This window comes from Canis lupus, chromosome 4 (genome assembly GCF_003254725.2).
Source record: "Canis lupus dingo isolate Sandy chromosome 4, ASM325472v2, whole genome shotgun sequence".
Lineage (NCBI taxonomy): Eukaryota > Metazoa > Chordata > Mammalia > Carnivora > Canidae > Canis > Canis lupus.
In genome coordinates, this window is record NC_064246.1 from 15,289,711 (window position 1) to 15,304,130 (window position 14,420).

At 40.3% G+C, this 14,420-nt stretch overlaps 1 protein-coding gene across 2 annotated transcripts in view; it reads left to right on the forward strand.

The window, feature by feature from the left end:
- Positions 1-11,834, forward strand: part of NRBF2 (nuclear receptor binding factor 2) — a 33,201-nt gene extending 21,367 nt beyond the window's left edge. For both annotated transcript variants that reach the window (XM_025434459.3, XM_025434460.3), the window contains 2 exons: positions 1,237-1,277; positions 10,309-11,834. In XM_025434459.3, the coding sequence (XP_025290244.1) occupies positions 1,237-1,277; positions 10,309-11,019 (752 nt within the window). In that variant the 3' untranslated portion in view covers positions 11,020-11,834. The remainder of the gene's footprint in view (positions 1-1,236; positions 1,278-10,308) is intronic.
- The last annotated feature ends 2,586 nt before the right edge of the window (positions 11,835-14,420 follow it).

Sequence of the window (14,420 nt, forward strand, 5' to 3'; positions counted from 1 at the left end):
TTGTTATTTATACCCAGTTTTGTTCTAGATAGCATATAAAAGGCCTTAGAAAGGAATACAACAAAATATAAAATGTAATTAAAAATACGCAGATGGGGAATCCACAAAGATAAAATGAGGAGTGCCTAGAAGCATTGTTCACAGAATGCACCATGAGTTCTTGCTTATTTGATAGGAGAACTTGGCTTTGAGCTTTCTAGAAGATAGCTCAGAGAGGAAAAATAGGGACTTTTACAGTGATTATTTAAATTCAAGTAAATTATATCATCCAGGAACTGATCCTAAGGGTCAGAGAAGTTCATTGAGTTACTGATCATTTGTGGTCTTTATAAAAAAGATTATAACTATCCTCAACAACTTACAATAAATAATGTCAAGGGATGCCTGGGTGGCTCAGCGGTTTAGTGTCTGCCTTTAGCCCAGGGAGTGTTCCTGGAGTCCTGGGATCGAGTCCTACATCAGGCTCCCTGCATGGAGCCTGATTCTCCCTCTGTGTCTCTGCCTTTCTATGTCTCTCATGAATAAATAAAAGCCTTAAAAATAAATAATGTCAAGAAGTTTTTTTTTTTTTTAAGAGTTTATTCATTTATTCATGAGAAACAGAGAGGCAGAGACACTGGCAGAGGGAGAAGCAGGCTCCTTAAGGGGAGTCCGATGTGGGACTCGATCCCGGGACCATGCCCTGAATTGAAGGCAGATGCCCAACCAGTGAGGCGTCCCATGTCAACAAGTTCTTATGGCTCTGATTCATGATAGGTTGATGGGATAGCTCAAATAGTTCAATAAAAGTAGTTCTCTAGGAGGCCAAAATGATATAGTACAGGTATTCATGTGGGTAAAAAGATACTAATAATCATTTCTTGATATTTTTCTGATCAAAGTGAGTAATGAGGTTTTGTTAGGTTCTTGTTTAATTTTTATCCTTCCTGATCCTATAATTCTGATTAGGCCATCCTTACTTTCTTAATTATGAAATCTTACAAGGATTTTAAAGAAGACTTTCATTATAGGGTAGAGAATATCTACAGTTGATTACCACTGACTTCTTTCTTGGAGAAGTTAAGAATCCTGTCTTAAAATCCCCACCTTGTTTCTTTTCAGGAACAGGATAACTATGTAGCAGAATTGCTTCTAAACGAATCTTTTTGTCATAGGAGTATTAGAGCTCTTCCTTTGACCTGTTGATTACAAGATTATGACATTCATATTAATGTGCCTTTTTTTTTTCTTAACCAGCATATCTTTCTGAAGCCATGAAGCTCACACAATCTGAGCAGGTGAGACAATTTCTTAATATTTGTGATAAGGGTTAGAAGGATTTTTTTTTTGTCAAGAGTTGATTATGCATAAAATAGCGTGCATAAAACATTGTAGTCTAAAATACACAAAATGGACAAGAGTACTTCAAAAATTAAAACTCAATGTCCCAGATGCGGCATGCAGAAACTTCTGTTTTCAGTTATTTACTCCCAGATCTAAGATGTGTGTTTCTTAGAGACTAAGCAGTTCTGGCTAAGGGGAAATGAGCTGCTGGCCTTCCCTTTGCATGCCAAAAATAATTTAAATCTAAATTTGTCTTTTCCTGAATTCCTAAGCAGTTCTGGTACCTTTAAATTTTGTTTCACCAATGGCTTTAAATTTTTTCTGCGTTTGGGAAGGGCCTGCCTAGGTTTTGAAAATATCTTTATCCAAAGATGATTTTTCGATTATAAAAGTGTCAGGGTACATAGAAAATACTCAGTAAATGTTTGTCTAATACAATTAAGGAGATGATCACTTCTGTGAGGGGTTATCAGTGGGCAAGGGAAAAAATACGACTTCCTCAAACTGAGCCAAGAGAATCTGAAAGTTGTTTTCTATTCTGTGCTCTTCCCGTTGTCTAGAACTGCTCATGTTAGCCACAGAATACAAACATGCACTGAGCTTTCTGAACCCCTGTTAGTAAAAAGGGATTTTAGCTGTGGCACCTGGGTGGTGGCTCAGTTGGTTAAGCATCTGACTCTTGATTTCAGCTCGGGTCATGGGATCCAGCCCCAAACTAGGCTCTGCACTCAGCATGGAGTCTGCTTAAGAGTCTCTCCTCCTCCCCCCACTTAAATAAAGTAAATCTTTAAAAAGATTTTACCTAGTTGTAGAATGAATGTTTAAAGGGAAAAGTTTTCTAATTTTGAAGCTGAGTACAAATGGCATTTTGGAGGCGTAGGACCATTCAAAAAAGGTCTTATTCAATGTGTTGATTTGGAAAGGACTTCTGACTTTCTGAATGAATGGGATTTTGTTTATGAATAAAAAAGTTAGCTTATCTAAGGTAGAAGGACCTATTTACTTTGTTTTTGCTTTTTTTGTTTAAAAATTTTAATTTAGAGCAGCCTGGGTGGCTCAGCGGTTTAGCACTGCCTTCAACCCAGGGCCTGATCCTGGAGACCTGGGATCGAGTCCCATGTCAAGCTCCCTGCATGGAACCTGTTTCTCTCTCTGCCTGTGTCTCTGCCCCCCCCCCCCACATGAATAAATAAATAAAATCTTTAAAAAAAGTTTTTAATTTAATATATATCTGATAGAGTAAAATTCTCATTGAGTCACAGTGTCATTATTTTTTAGACTATTGTTTTTCTCACTTAGAATTTTTTAAAGCACTCAGTTTGGTTAACAATGCCAGGCAGTATCTTTTTTTAATTTTTTTTTTTTTAAGATTTTATTTATTTATTCATAGAGACACAGAGAGAGAGAGAGGCAGAGAGAAAAGCAGTCTCCATGCAGAGAGCCTGACGTGGGACTCGATCCAGGGTCTCCAGGATCACGCCCTGGGCTGCAGGTGGTGCTAAACTGCTGTGCCACCGGGGCTGCCTGCCAGGCAGTATCTTAAACAAAATATTAAAATGTACCCCCCACACACACATACTCTACTGTGAATACGTTACTTTTAAGTAGAAAATTGTTAACAAAATTTTCATAAACACTCATTGACAAAAAAACACATTCAGCATAGAAAATGTGGAAAATACAGTTGAGTCTTGAACAACTCAGGGCTTAGTGGGTTTCAGCCTCCTAAATAATTGAAAATCTGCCTATATAACTTTTACCACCCCCCCCACCAAACTTAATTACCCGTAGCCTACTGTTGACCAGAAGTCTTAACAATAATATAAATGATTGATTACACATTTTGTATGTAACGTGATTATATATTGTATTCTTCTATGAACGTAAGCTAGAAAAAAATATTAAAATCACAAGGATGAGAAAATATGTTTAGAGTACTGTCCTGTATTTGTCAATACAGTAAGTTTATGTTGTTTATTTATGAGATGAATTGTCTGTTACTATGGACATTAGTGCTGTAGATGTCATATGTATTTGACGTGAGACATCAAAACTGAAAATACAAAAAAACTCCTTCATTGACAGATATAGCAATTCATTCACTGATAACAAAGAAGAACTAATATGATTGCTTTATGGTAAACTAGCATCTTCCATACGATTGCTTCTCAGTAGCCTAGCCTGAACACTAATGTATGAATAGGATGTTTATGGTCTACAGCACTTTAGTCATATTTATAATACAGTATTGGAAACATTGTTACATTTTAAAAAAACCACTTACCTGTGATGATAGGCTAATCCGCAGTTTTTCCCAATTAAGAGAGAGGTGTGCCCATTGGTAATGTAATTCTTTGAAACAGTCATTAAATGGTAAGAAAACTTAATAATTATGCCCGTGTAAAGATAGACTGTCCGCTTCCACACAAGCCTTGCACATGGTGTCAGACACAATGAATACTTCAGTGATGATGAGGACACAGAAACATTTCATATGGTTCTTGCAGCACAGTTTTTAGATTATCACATGATTTTTTTGCATATAGCATTCTGTCATCTGCAAATAGTGATAATTTTATTTCTTCCTTACCAGTTTGGATACCTTTTATTTCTTTTTCTTATCTGATTGCTAGGGCTAGGACTTTGGTTTTGTATTGAATAAGTGGCAGGAGTTGATATCCTTTTTTAAAAAAATGTTTTTTAAAGTATTTGTTTTGAATGAGCAAGACAGAGAGCACTCACACGCCGAGGGGCAGAGGGAGAAGCAGACTCCCCACTGAGCTGGGAGCCTGAGGTGGGGCTTGATCCCAGGACTCTGGGATTGTGACCCACGCTGAAGGCAGATCCTTAATAGACTGAGCCACGCAGGTGCCCCAGGGGTTGATATCTTCATCTTGTTCCTGATCTTAGAGGGAAAATGGTCAGCCTCTAATCATTATGATATTAGCTGTGGGTTTTTCATAAATGGCCTTTATTAAGTTGAGGTATGTTCCCTCTAAACCAATTTTGTTGAGAACTAATTTATCATGATTGGATGTTGAATTTCACCAAATTCTTTTTCTGCATCTATTGAGATGATTGTATGATTTTTATCTTTCTTTTTGTTAACGTGGTGTGTCTGGTTGATACACGTTTGTAGCTATCGACCATTCTTGGATCCTGAAATAAGTCCCATGAGATGATGGTATGGTGGACGATCCTTTTAATAATGGTGTTGATTTGGTTTGCTAATACCTTGTTGGGAATTTTTGTATCTGTGTTCATCAGGAATATTGGCCTGTAATTTTTGTAGTGTCTTTGGTTTAGTTATCAAGATAATGCTGGCCTCACTGATAGAATTTGGAAGCTTTCCTAGCTCTTCTGTTTTTTGTAATAGTTTCAGAAGGATAAGTATTAACTCTTAAAATGTTTGGTAGAATTCACCTGTGAAATCATCCAGTCCTGGACCTTTGCTGGTTAAGAATTTTTTATTACAATTCAGTCTCTCTAAATATTTTTATTTCTTCTGATTCGGTTTTGGGAAGTTATGAGTTTCTAGCATTTATCCATCTCTTCTAGGATGTCCAGTTTGTTAATGTATAAGTTTTCGTAGTAGTCTCTCATAATTCTTTGTATTTCTGTGGTATTGATTGTAACTTCTCATTTCTGATTTTCTATGCGAGTGTTCTCTTTTTTCTTTTTTTAAGATTTTATTTATTCATGAGAGACACAGAAAGAAAGAGAGAGAAAGGCAGAGACACAGGCAGAGGGAGAAGCAGGCTCCATGCAGGAAGCCCGATGTGGGACTCGATCCCAGGATTCTGCAGTCATGCTCCGAGCCAAAGGCAGACACTCAACCACTGAGCCACCCAGGCGTCCCTCTTTTTTCTTATTGAAAGTTTATCAGTTTTGTTTATCTTTATAGAAAACCAGCTTTTAGTTTCTTTTATCTTTTCTGTTTTTTTGAAATCTGTTTCACTTATTTCTTCTCTGGTCTTTATTATCTCCTTCCTTCTATTTTACTTTGGGCTTTGTTTTTCCTTTTCTAGTTCCTTTAGATGAAAGGTTAGATTGAGATTTTTCTTATTTCTTGAGGTGGTATCACCGTTAACTTCCCTCTTAGATCTGCTTTTGCTGTCTTTGACTGTTGTGTTTTCATTGCCTCCCTGTCTTTTTTGAGTCCTCTTTGATTTCTTTTTGTTCACCCATTGGTGGCTTAGTAGCATATTTTAGCCTCCATGTGTTCGTGGGGTTTTTTTCGTTTTCATCTTATAGTTGATTTCTGTTTATATGCTCTGGTGGTTAGAAAAGATGCTTGAAATGATTTCAATCTTAAATTTGTTATGGCCTAATGTGATTTATCCTGGAGACAAATGTACATGCACTTGAGAATAATGTGTATTCTGTTGTTTTTGGATAGATTATTTTATAAGTATTTGTTAAGTCTATCTGGACTAATGTATCTTTCAAGGTCAGTGTTTCTTTATTAATTTTATGTCTGGATAATCTATTGATATAAGTGGGGGGTTAAAGTTCCCTGTTATTATTCTATTATTGTCACTGTCTCCCTTTGCTCCCTTAATATTTACTTTATATATGTAGGTACTCCTATGTCGGCTGCATAAATGTTTCCAGGTGTTCTGGTTGGACTGATTAATTTATCATTGTGTAACACCCTCCTTTGTCCCTTATTATTGCTTTTGTTTTAAAGTGTATTTTTTCCTGGTATTAGTATTGCTACCACAGTTTTATTCTGTTCTGTTTGCCTGGAATATCTTTTTCCATTCTTCCACTTTTCGTCTGTCTATGGCTCAGGTTGTGATCCCAGAATCCTGGGATTGAGTCCCACATCAGGCTTCTCGAGGGGAGCCTGCTTCTCTCTCTTCCTATGTCTCTGCCTTTCTGTGTGTGTGTCTATGAATAAATAAATCTTAAAAAAAAAATACCAGTCACAGGTACTTTTGATATTACTTTCTTTAGTGTTCTGTTTGGATTCCTTTGTATTGTGTGTTACAAATTTTTGGTTTGTCGTTACCATGAGCTTTATATATAATTACATGTAGATAGCAGTCTGTTTTATTTTAAGTTGGGTCATTTGGGACGCCTAGATGGCTCAGCAGTTGAGTGCCTGCTTTTGGCCCAGGGTGTGACCCTGGAGTCCCAGGATCGAGTCCCACTTCAGGCTCCCCTCAGGGAGCCTGCTTCTCCCTCTGCCTGTGTCTCTGCTTGTGTGTCTCTCATGAATAAATGGATAAAATCTTAAAAAAAAAAAAAAAAAAGTTGGTGGTCGTTTTGAGTGCATCCTAAAAGCACTACATTTTTACTCACTTTATCACCCCACATACACATTTTGTGTTTTTGACATCTATTTTATGCCTTTTTATTAAATGAGTCCCTTAACTAATTATTGTAGATTTTGTCGACTTAGGTCTTTAACCCTCATACTAGCTTAATTAGTGGTTGATCCACTTCTTTTTCTGTTTTTCCTTACTGGTGAGATTTTTTTCTTTCATATGTTTTCTTGTTTCTAGTTTTGGTCTTGTCTTACCACTTAAAGAATTACCTTTAATGCTTCTAGTAAAGCCAGTTTAGTGGTGACAAACTCCTTTAGCTTTTGTTTGTCTGGGACACTCTTTTATCTCTACTTCAGTTCTGAATGATAGCCTTGCTGGGTATTTTTGGTTGTGTTTTCCTTTCAGCACTGTGAATGTATCGTGCCACTCCTGGCCCGGAGACCTTTTGCTCAGAATCCAGCTGATAGTTGGCAGAGGATTCACATCCTGTAACATTATCACCAGAGGTCTCACCTTCCCCTCTTTTACAACTGGCATCTTGCTGTGATGTGGATGGAATTGCATTAAACCCGTATATCGATTTGGGGACAGTTGACACCTTTCGTATTTCGAGTCTCCTAATGCAGGAGTGTGCCAGGCTCCGTCTGCCCCAGCTGAGCCTCCCCTGGGGCAGCTCCACAGAGAACTGGCCCCTGAAGGCTGTGGGGCATCCTTGAAGCTGCTACCCTGCCTACTTTGGGAGGAGTGGGGGAGAGGCAGCCTTCACCCTCTTCTCTCTCCCAGGAATTTCTGCTTTTGGCATTGGTTCGCCAGGATCCCTGAACCCAGGGACTTGTAGGCATGCTTTGTGTGGACTCCGAACCAGCCCAAAGCATTTATCGTAAAAGGCCAGAGCCTCTCAGGCATTAAGGAGAGATCATCTCAATGACCAGGGTCTTAATTGGTCCTAAACAGAATACCAGGAAAATAAAACATGTTCTCCATTTCCTTCCAAAATCTGTAATTGATACACATTATTATTTATGACTCTAGTATTGTTAATGTGAATCATGTTTCTTCCCTTTTTTTTTTTTTTTTTTTTTAATAATGGTTCTGATGTTTGAAGACCTAACAAAACCTTAGGGGGGGAAACAGATCATTACATTTTTGCTATATTTTCATGGTGGTGGTCAGAAAAACATACTTCCAGACAGCAGTTTTGCACTTTCCTAAAATTTGTACCACATGATTTGTGGTCAGCTCCTTTAAGGAGTTTTGTTTTGTTGTTTTTTTTTTTTTTTTTTTTGGTGGTTGTCGTTGGTTTTTTGTTGTTGGGTGTTTTTTTGTTTTGTTTTTTGTGTTTTGTTTTGTTTTTGTTTTGTTTTTGCTTTTTTTGGTGTCCCTCCTCTTTAGTGACACTTCTCCAATCTGTGCTTGTACTCAGGAATCCTGAGAATTAAATGTGTTGAAATTATGAAAACTTGTCAGTAATTACTGTGTTTCCAGCCACCCCCTACACTTAGTTGTCTTCAGTTATTTAATAGTAGGTGATGCTTCTTCTGTTTTATTCTAGTATTTGTACATTTCACAATGGAATTCACATACATTGGAATAGTGTTTTTATTTCTGAAATTGCCAAACTGTGTTTCCCATGTTGCTAACTCTTTTCCAGTTGCTACCTGCAGTTCATATGATGGCTTTATGTGGAACATGATAATTTTGATGGTGAAAATAAAATTGATTTATAGATTAACATCCCAGTGTTATTTATAACCCTCTAAACCAGAGTGCAAAGATCTCTACAGAAATGATATAAAATAAAATGACCCTAAAAAATTAGATGTTGTTACAAAGATGAGGAAAAAGACTTAACCAAAAAAATAAAACACTCAGTTGATAACCTTATGGGGATTCCCTGATATGGAACTAACTGCTTTTCTCTTGCTGCTTTTGAGGTCCACTTTAATTTTTGACAATCTAATTATAATGTCTTGGTGTGGATCTCTTTCAGCTATTACTTACTTTTGTTTTAAAATAAAAATTATTTTTATAAAAGCTCCATTTCTTCCTTTTTAAAAAATTGCAGCGGTAGAAGTTAGTGATTCATCAGTTGATATAATACCCAGTGCTCATTCCACCAAGTGTCTTCCTTAATGCCCATCCCCCAGTTACCCCATCTCCCCAGCCACTGCCTTCCAGCAACCCTCAGTTTGTTTCTTAGAGCTCAGTGCCTCTTACGGTCTGTCTCCCTCAGTTTTCATCTTATTTTATTTTTCCTTTCCTTCCCCTGTGTTCATCTGTTTTGTTTCTTAAATCCCACATATGAATAAGATCATATGGTATTTATGTTTCTCTGACTGACTTACTTTGCTTAGCATAATATACTGTAGTTCTTTCCACATCATTGTAAATGGCAGGATTTCATTCTTTTGATGCCTGAGTAGTATTCCATTGTATACATACACCACGTCTTTATCCACTCATCTGTTGATGGACATCTGTACCCTTTCCATAGTTCGGCTGTTGTGGACATTGCTAATAGTAGTTCTTCATACAAGTTTTCTTATTACTCTTAATATTGTCCCAGAGATCCCTTAAGTAACTATCTTTATCACAAAAAATGTTTTCTTTTGATGTTGATTTTGGGTGATTTCTACCCTTTCAGATTGCTGATCTGTTCTGTATCATCTAATCTGTTTATTCCCAGGATCCCTGGGTGGTGCAGCGGTTTGGTGCCTGCCTTTGGCCCAGGGCGCGATCCTGGAGACCCGGGATCGAATCCCACGTCGGGCTCCCGGTGCATGGAGCCTGCTTCTCCCTCTGCCTGTGTCTCTGCCTCTCCTTCTGCCTGTGTCTCTGCCTCTCTCTCTCTCTGTGTGACTATCATAAATAAAATAATAATAATAATAATAATAATCTGTTTATTCCCTATAATGTATTTTTTACTTATTGTATTTTTCTGCTCAGTACTTTCTTATATAATGGAGATATTTTCTATATCTTTGCTGAAGATACATATTCATACATTCTTCTCCCAAGTTAGGTGAGCATCTTTGTGACCATTATTTTTTTTTTTTTTTTTTTTTAATTTTTATTTATTTATGATAGTCACAGAGAGAGGGAGAGAGAGAGGCAGAGACATAGGCAGAGGGAGAAGCAGGCTCCATGCACCAGGAGCCTGATGTGGGATTCGATCCTGGGTCTCCAGGATCGCGCCCTGGGCCAAAGGCAGGCGCCAAACCGCTGCGCCACCCAGGGATCCTGTGACCATTATTTTGAACTGTTTTTGGGGTACATTTCTTATCTTCATGGCATTTAGTTGTTTTTCTGAGGACCTGTCTTATTCATTCGTCTAGAATGTGTTTTGGTCTCCTTATTTTGACTAGCTCTTTATTTCCATCTGTTAGGGAGTTCACCATCGTCTCCTGGTCTTGAAGGAGTGGCCTTAGGGAGATGTCCTGTGGGGCTCAGAAGTGCAGTCCTCCCTGAGCCCCTTTGTTGCCTGTTTGTCCCCTCTTTTTGTGGTGGGGCCTTGACTATGGTGGATGGGAATGGCCTCTGGCCCAGCTGAGACCTGGTTGTTTTGAGGAAATTTGAGGTTCTTTTGAATTGGAAACATAGTATATAAATCTTAAGTGTTATAAAAGTTATTTAGAAAGGAGGATCTTGGGATTATATTCATTGGCTATTCCTAAAAAGATTTAAATGATACCTTTCCTTCTGTGTGTGCTAGGCTCACCTGTCACTGGAATTGCAAAGGGATAGCCACATGAAACAGCTCCTCCTCATCCAGGAGAGATGGAAAAGGGCAAAGCGGGAGGAAAGATTGAAAGCCCAGCAGAGCACAGACAAAGAGGCAGCTGCTCCGCTGCAGGCATCTCACAGACCCTCCTCCGAGGAGGCCGAGGGCCAGAGTCCCCTCCTCTCCGAGAAATACAGCCCTTCCACTGAGAAACATCTGCCTGAAATTCAGGGGGTCTTTGACAGGGATCCAGACACACTACTGTTTCTACTCCAGCAGAAGAGGGAGCCAGCAGAGCCATGCATTGGAAGCAAAGCCCCCAAAGATGATAAGACCATTATAGAGGAGCAGGCAACCAAGATCGCAGACTTGAAGAGGCACGTGGAATTCCTTGTGGCTGAGAATGAAAGATTAAGGAAAGAAAACAAACAGCTAAAGGCCGAAAAGGCCAGACTTCTGAAAGGCCCAGTAGACAAAGAGCTGGATGTTGATGCTGATTTTGTAGAAAAGTCTGAGCTGTGGAGCTTGCCGCCACATTCCGAGACTGCTGCGGCCTCCTCCACCTGGCAGAAGTTTGCCTCGAGTACTGGGAAAGCCAAGGACATCCCCATACCCAATCTTCCTCCCTTGGATTTTCCCTCTCCGGAACTTCCCCTTATGGAGCTCTCTGAGGATATTCTGAAAGGCTTTATGAGTAATTGAAGTGGAAGGCCATGAAAGAGCTGAGAAGACAAGACAAAAGAATAGAGTAATACAGTTCATCCAGAAAAAAAAAGGGAAAACCACACAGAGGATAATGGCAGAGATGCTCTGTCCCCTGGCGTGCCGTGGGAGCAGCACGCCAGGGACCTGGGAAATGCTCACTGTGAAATGTGTCCCGTCTGACCGAGCACGCAAGCTGATGATTCCAGATTGGGCAGACGCTAGACTCTCGGAGGTTCACTTTCTCCTGATACAAACCAAATGGCTACCTGGAATAATTTTTCAAGCAACAGTTATTTTTCTTATCTTCAGGGTTAAAATGTATAAAAGTATGTTATGTATAATTAATCTATAATGCCATAAATGATAATGCAAAACCTAAATAATACAGTGGCCTGAGGGGCCACCTTGTATTGGAGACATGCTTTCTATCATGCATTGACTGTATGCATTTTGTTATGCACATTTCGTTTGTTTAATAAGGTGTGTGAGATGCACCTTTCCAGATGAAACTCTGTGTGCCACACTTTGCACTACTCATGACATAATGAGAACCTCAAGACTATCAGGAGAAATATTTAAATTTCCATTTTATGAAGAAAGGAACCAAATTATTAGTTACGCTTTTTTTTTTTAAATTACCAGTTTACATAATTAATCAGGGTGCATTTTAAGTTCTAACTTTTTTGTTTATTGTTTAAATGTATCATTTGAAAATACTAAGGAAATATCCTTTTCTTTACTGATGCATGAGTGGAAGTAATGGTAGTTGGCAGTGTTTGATTGTAAGAAGTCAATAAAATAATTGTGTTTTATACCTTTGTTGAATGTGGTCGGTGGTTTATGAGCAGGTTCAGTGTGACTCCTGTTGTCAGTTCTGAATATGAATTTTTCTTTTTAAGATTTTATTTATTTATTCATGAGAGAGAGAGAGGCAGAGACACAGGCAGAGGGAGAAGCAGGCTCCATGCAGGGAGCCCGACGCGGGACTCGATCCTGGGTCTCCAGGATCATCATACCCTAGGCCGAAGGCAGCGCTAAACCGCTGAGCCATCCGGGCTGCCCCTGAATGTGAATTTGAAGAGATTCAACTAGATGGTTGCTTTGGTTTGTTGAAGACCTGCTTCCTGGTCTTGTAGTCGGTTTCCCCAGAATGGGGGTGAAAGGCAATAAGGAAGTTCCTGAGTCTGCACCTGCCCTGCCACAGGGGCACTGCTCAGGGAGGGGGACTGGGCTGTTCCCCCACCTGCTCTGCAGAGGTTCCCCTCTCCCCCACCCATGTTCCCAGGAGGAGGAGGAGGAGGGTGTCCGCAAACCGCCTGGCTGCAGGCCACTTGGTTGGCTGTGTGGAGTTGTGGGAGTGAGCCAGACGGCCTGACGGCACGCTGCCTCAGGGACTGCTCTCTGGGTGGTGGGCTGAGGGTGGGATGGGGCTCACGCAGAAGTAGGATGAGATGAAGTGGCCTCTGGAGGCCACATCTTTTCACATCTCACCTGCCTGCAGGTGACATCCAAATAAACTAGTTTCTTAAAACTAAGACTTCCTATTCTGTTAAAAGTTATGTCAGTTTGTCCATCTCAGTGCTGTAATATCCCAGACTCTAAATATTTTGCTTGCTCAACCTTACAAAATTTCAGGTTTTAAAGTTCGTGCCCCAGGGGACCCGGATGGCTCATTCGGTTAAGCGTCTGCCTTCTGCCTTCACTCAGGGTCCTGGGATCGAGCCCCGGGGGCTCCTTGCTCAGCAGGGAGCCTGCTGTTCCCTCTGCCCTCCCCACTGCCTGTGAGCGCGCGCGCTCTCTCTCTCTCAGCCTGTGAGCTTCTCTCTCAAATAAATAAGATCTTTTAAAAAGTTTGTGCCCCAAAGAAGCTTACCTCACGATTGCTTTCTCAAAACCGAGCTCCGCTGTGTTTTGACATGAACCTTTTCTAAGTCGTCGCCCTGTCCCGCTGCCAGCTTGCACCGGCTCCCCGTCATCCCCGCTCGCTCTCAGCACCCGGTTCTAAGCATCTTCTCGGCAAACGGCAAACGCGTGTTTAATGGACTTCCGCTTTACCGCTGTTGGGAAGCGCTCACCTAGCTAGTACTCTGGCTGACCTGGTTAAGTTCTTTGAGGCTCTTAATAGAATATATTTGCCTCTTGACTCAATGTGACTCTTTGCAGCATCCTAGTGGTGTCTTCCACAGAGCAGATAATGAAGTGCACCACTTGGTTTATTTAATTGTGAGACCTGGGCACGTGGCCCCTCTGCTGTCGGGGTTTCCGGTGTTCTTGGGTCTTAGTTTAGCTTAAGGCACTGAATGGATTTAGGAATAGCTTGTTTCCACGGAAAGACCACATGTTGTGCTTGTCCCTGTTGCTCGGCGGGCCCTGGTCCTAGGTGACTCGGTGGTGGCCTCTCGCTCTTGAACGCAGATAACTAGTTGGGTGTTGGGCCAGAGAGTTCAGCTTTTCGCAGATGACAAAAAACATTTCTTTCAGAAGGTAAGTATCCTGCCATGGTAACCACAGGCCATCCCTCCTACCTGGAAACCATGCATAAGAGAAGAGGGAAGAAGGAGATATTTTCAAGATCGTTCCATGAAAGCCATTGTCCTTCATGTTTCATCAAGGTTATTGAAATAATGAAAATACTTTGTCTCTAAATCAATTCAAAATGTTAAATCCATTATGTTCTATTTTTAACACTGTAGGTATTACTTTAATATATTTTGAATGTCATTATTTTTAAAGCCTTTAAGATCTCTTCCTTGATAATGAAACAAATTGAGGCCCAGGAGGTTATGACTTCTGTGAAGTTTTATACCAGCTTGGGAGCAGAGCCGGGGGGAAGCGGCAAACAGTCCCGTGCTGCGTTTACTGGGCCACACGGGGCTGGATTGTCTAGTTTTCCTACTTGGGCGAAGTGACCTGGTCATTCACATTTCAGGCCCACACTGTATCCCTATGCCTCAGCTATTCTGCTCCCCAAGGGAAAGCTGGGGGACCACCTGCTGAAAGTCCTCCCTACACTAAACTATAGAAAGCCTAATCCCCATTTTCTGTGGTGTCCCTTTTCATTTGTGTGGAGTCGTGAGGAACATTTTGTTGTTTTAGAAGGTGACTTGAGGCAGTCCGCCTTAGGATGGTTATAACCTATCTGGAGAATCAAGGCTTATGAACTGTAACAATAGTTCATAAGTAATAGTTCAGTAGTTCGTAATAGTTGAGTAGTAACGGCTACCCACCTGTTTCTGGGCCATTGTAGACCAGTTGGCTATATATGTGAAGATCAAAAGTGACTCCTATTATATTTTGTCACATTCCTGGCATAGCCTAATTGGAGACCTCTGTGGAAGCAAGTGGCATGGTTTTATTCTTCAAGATTTGACTTTGTCCCAGTTGGAATAGGGTCCTTT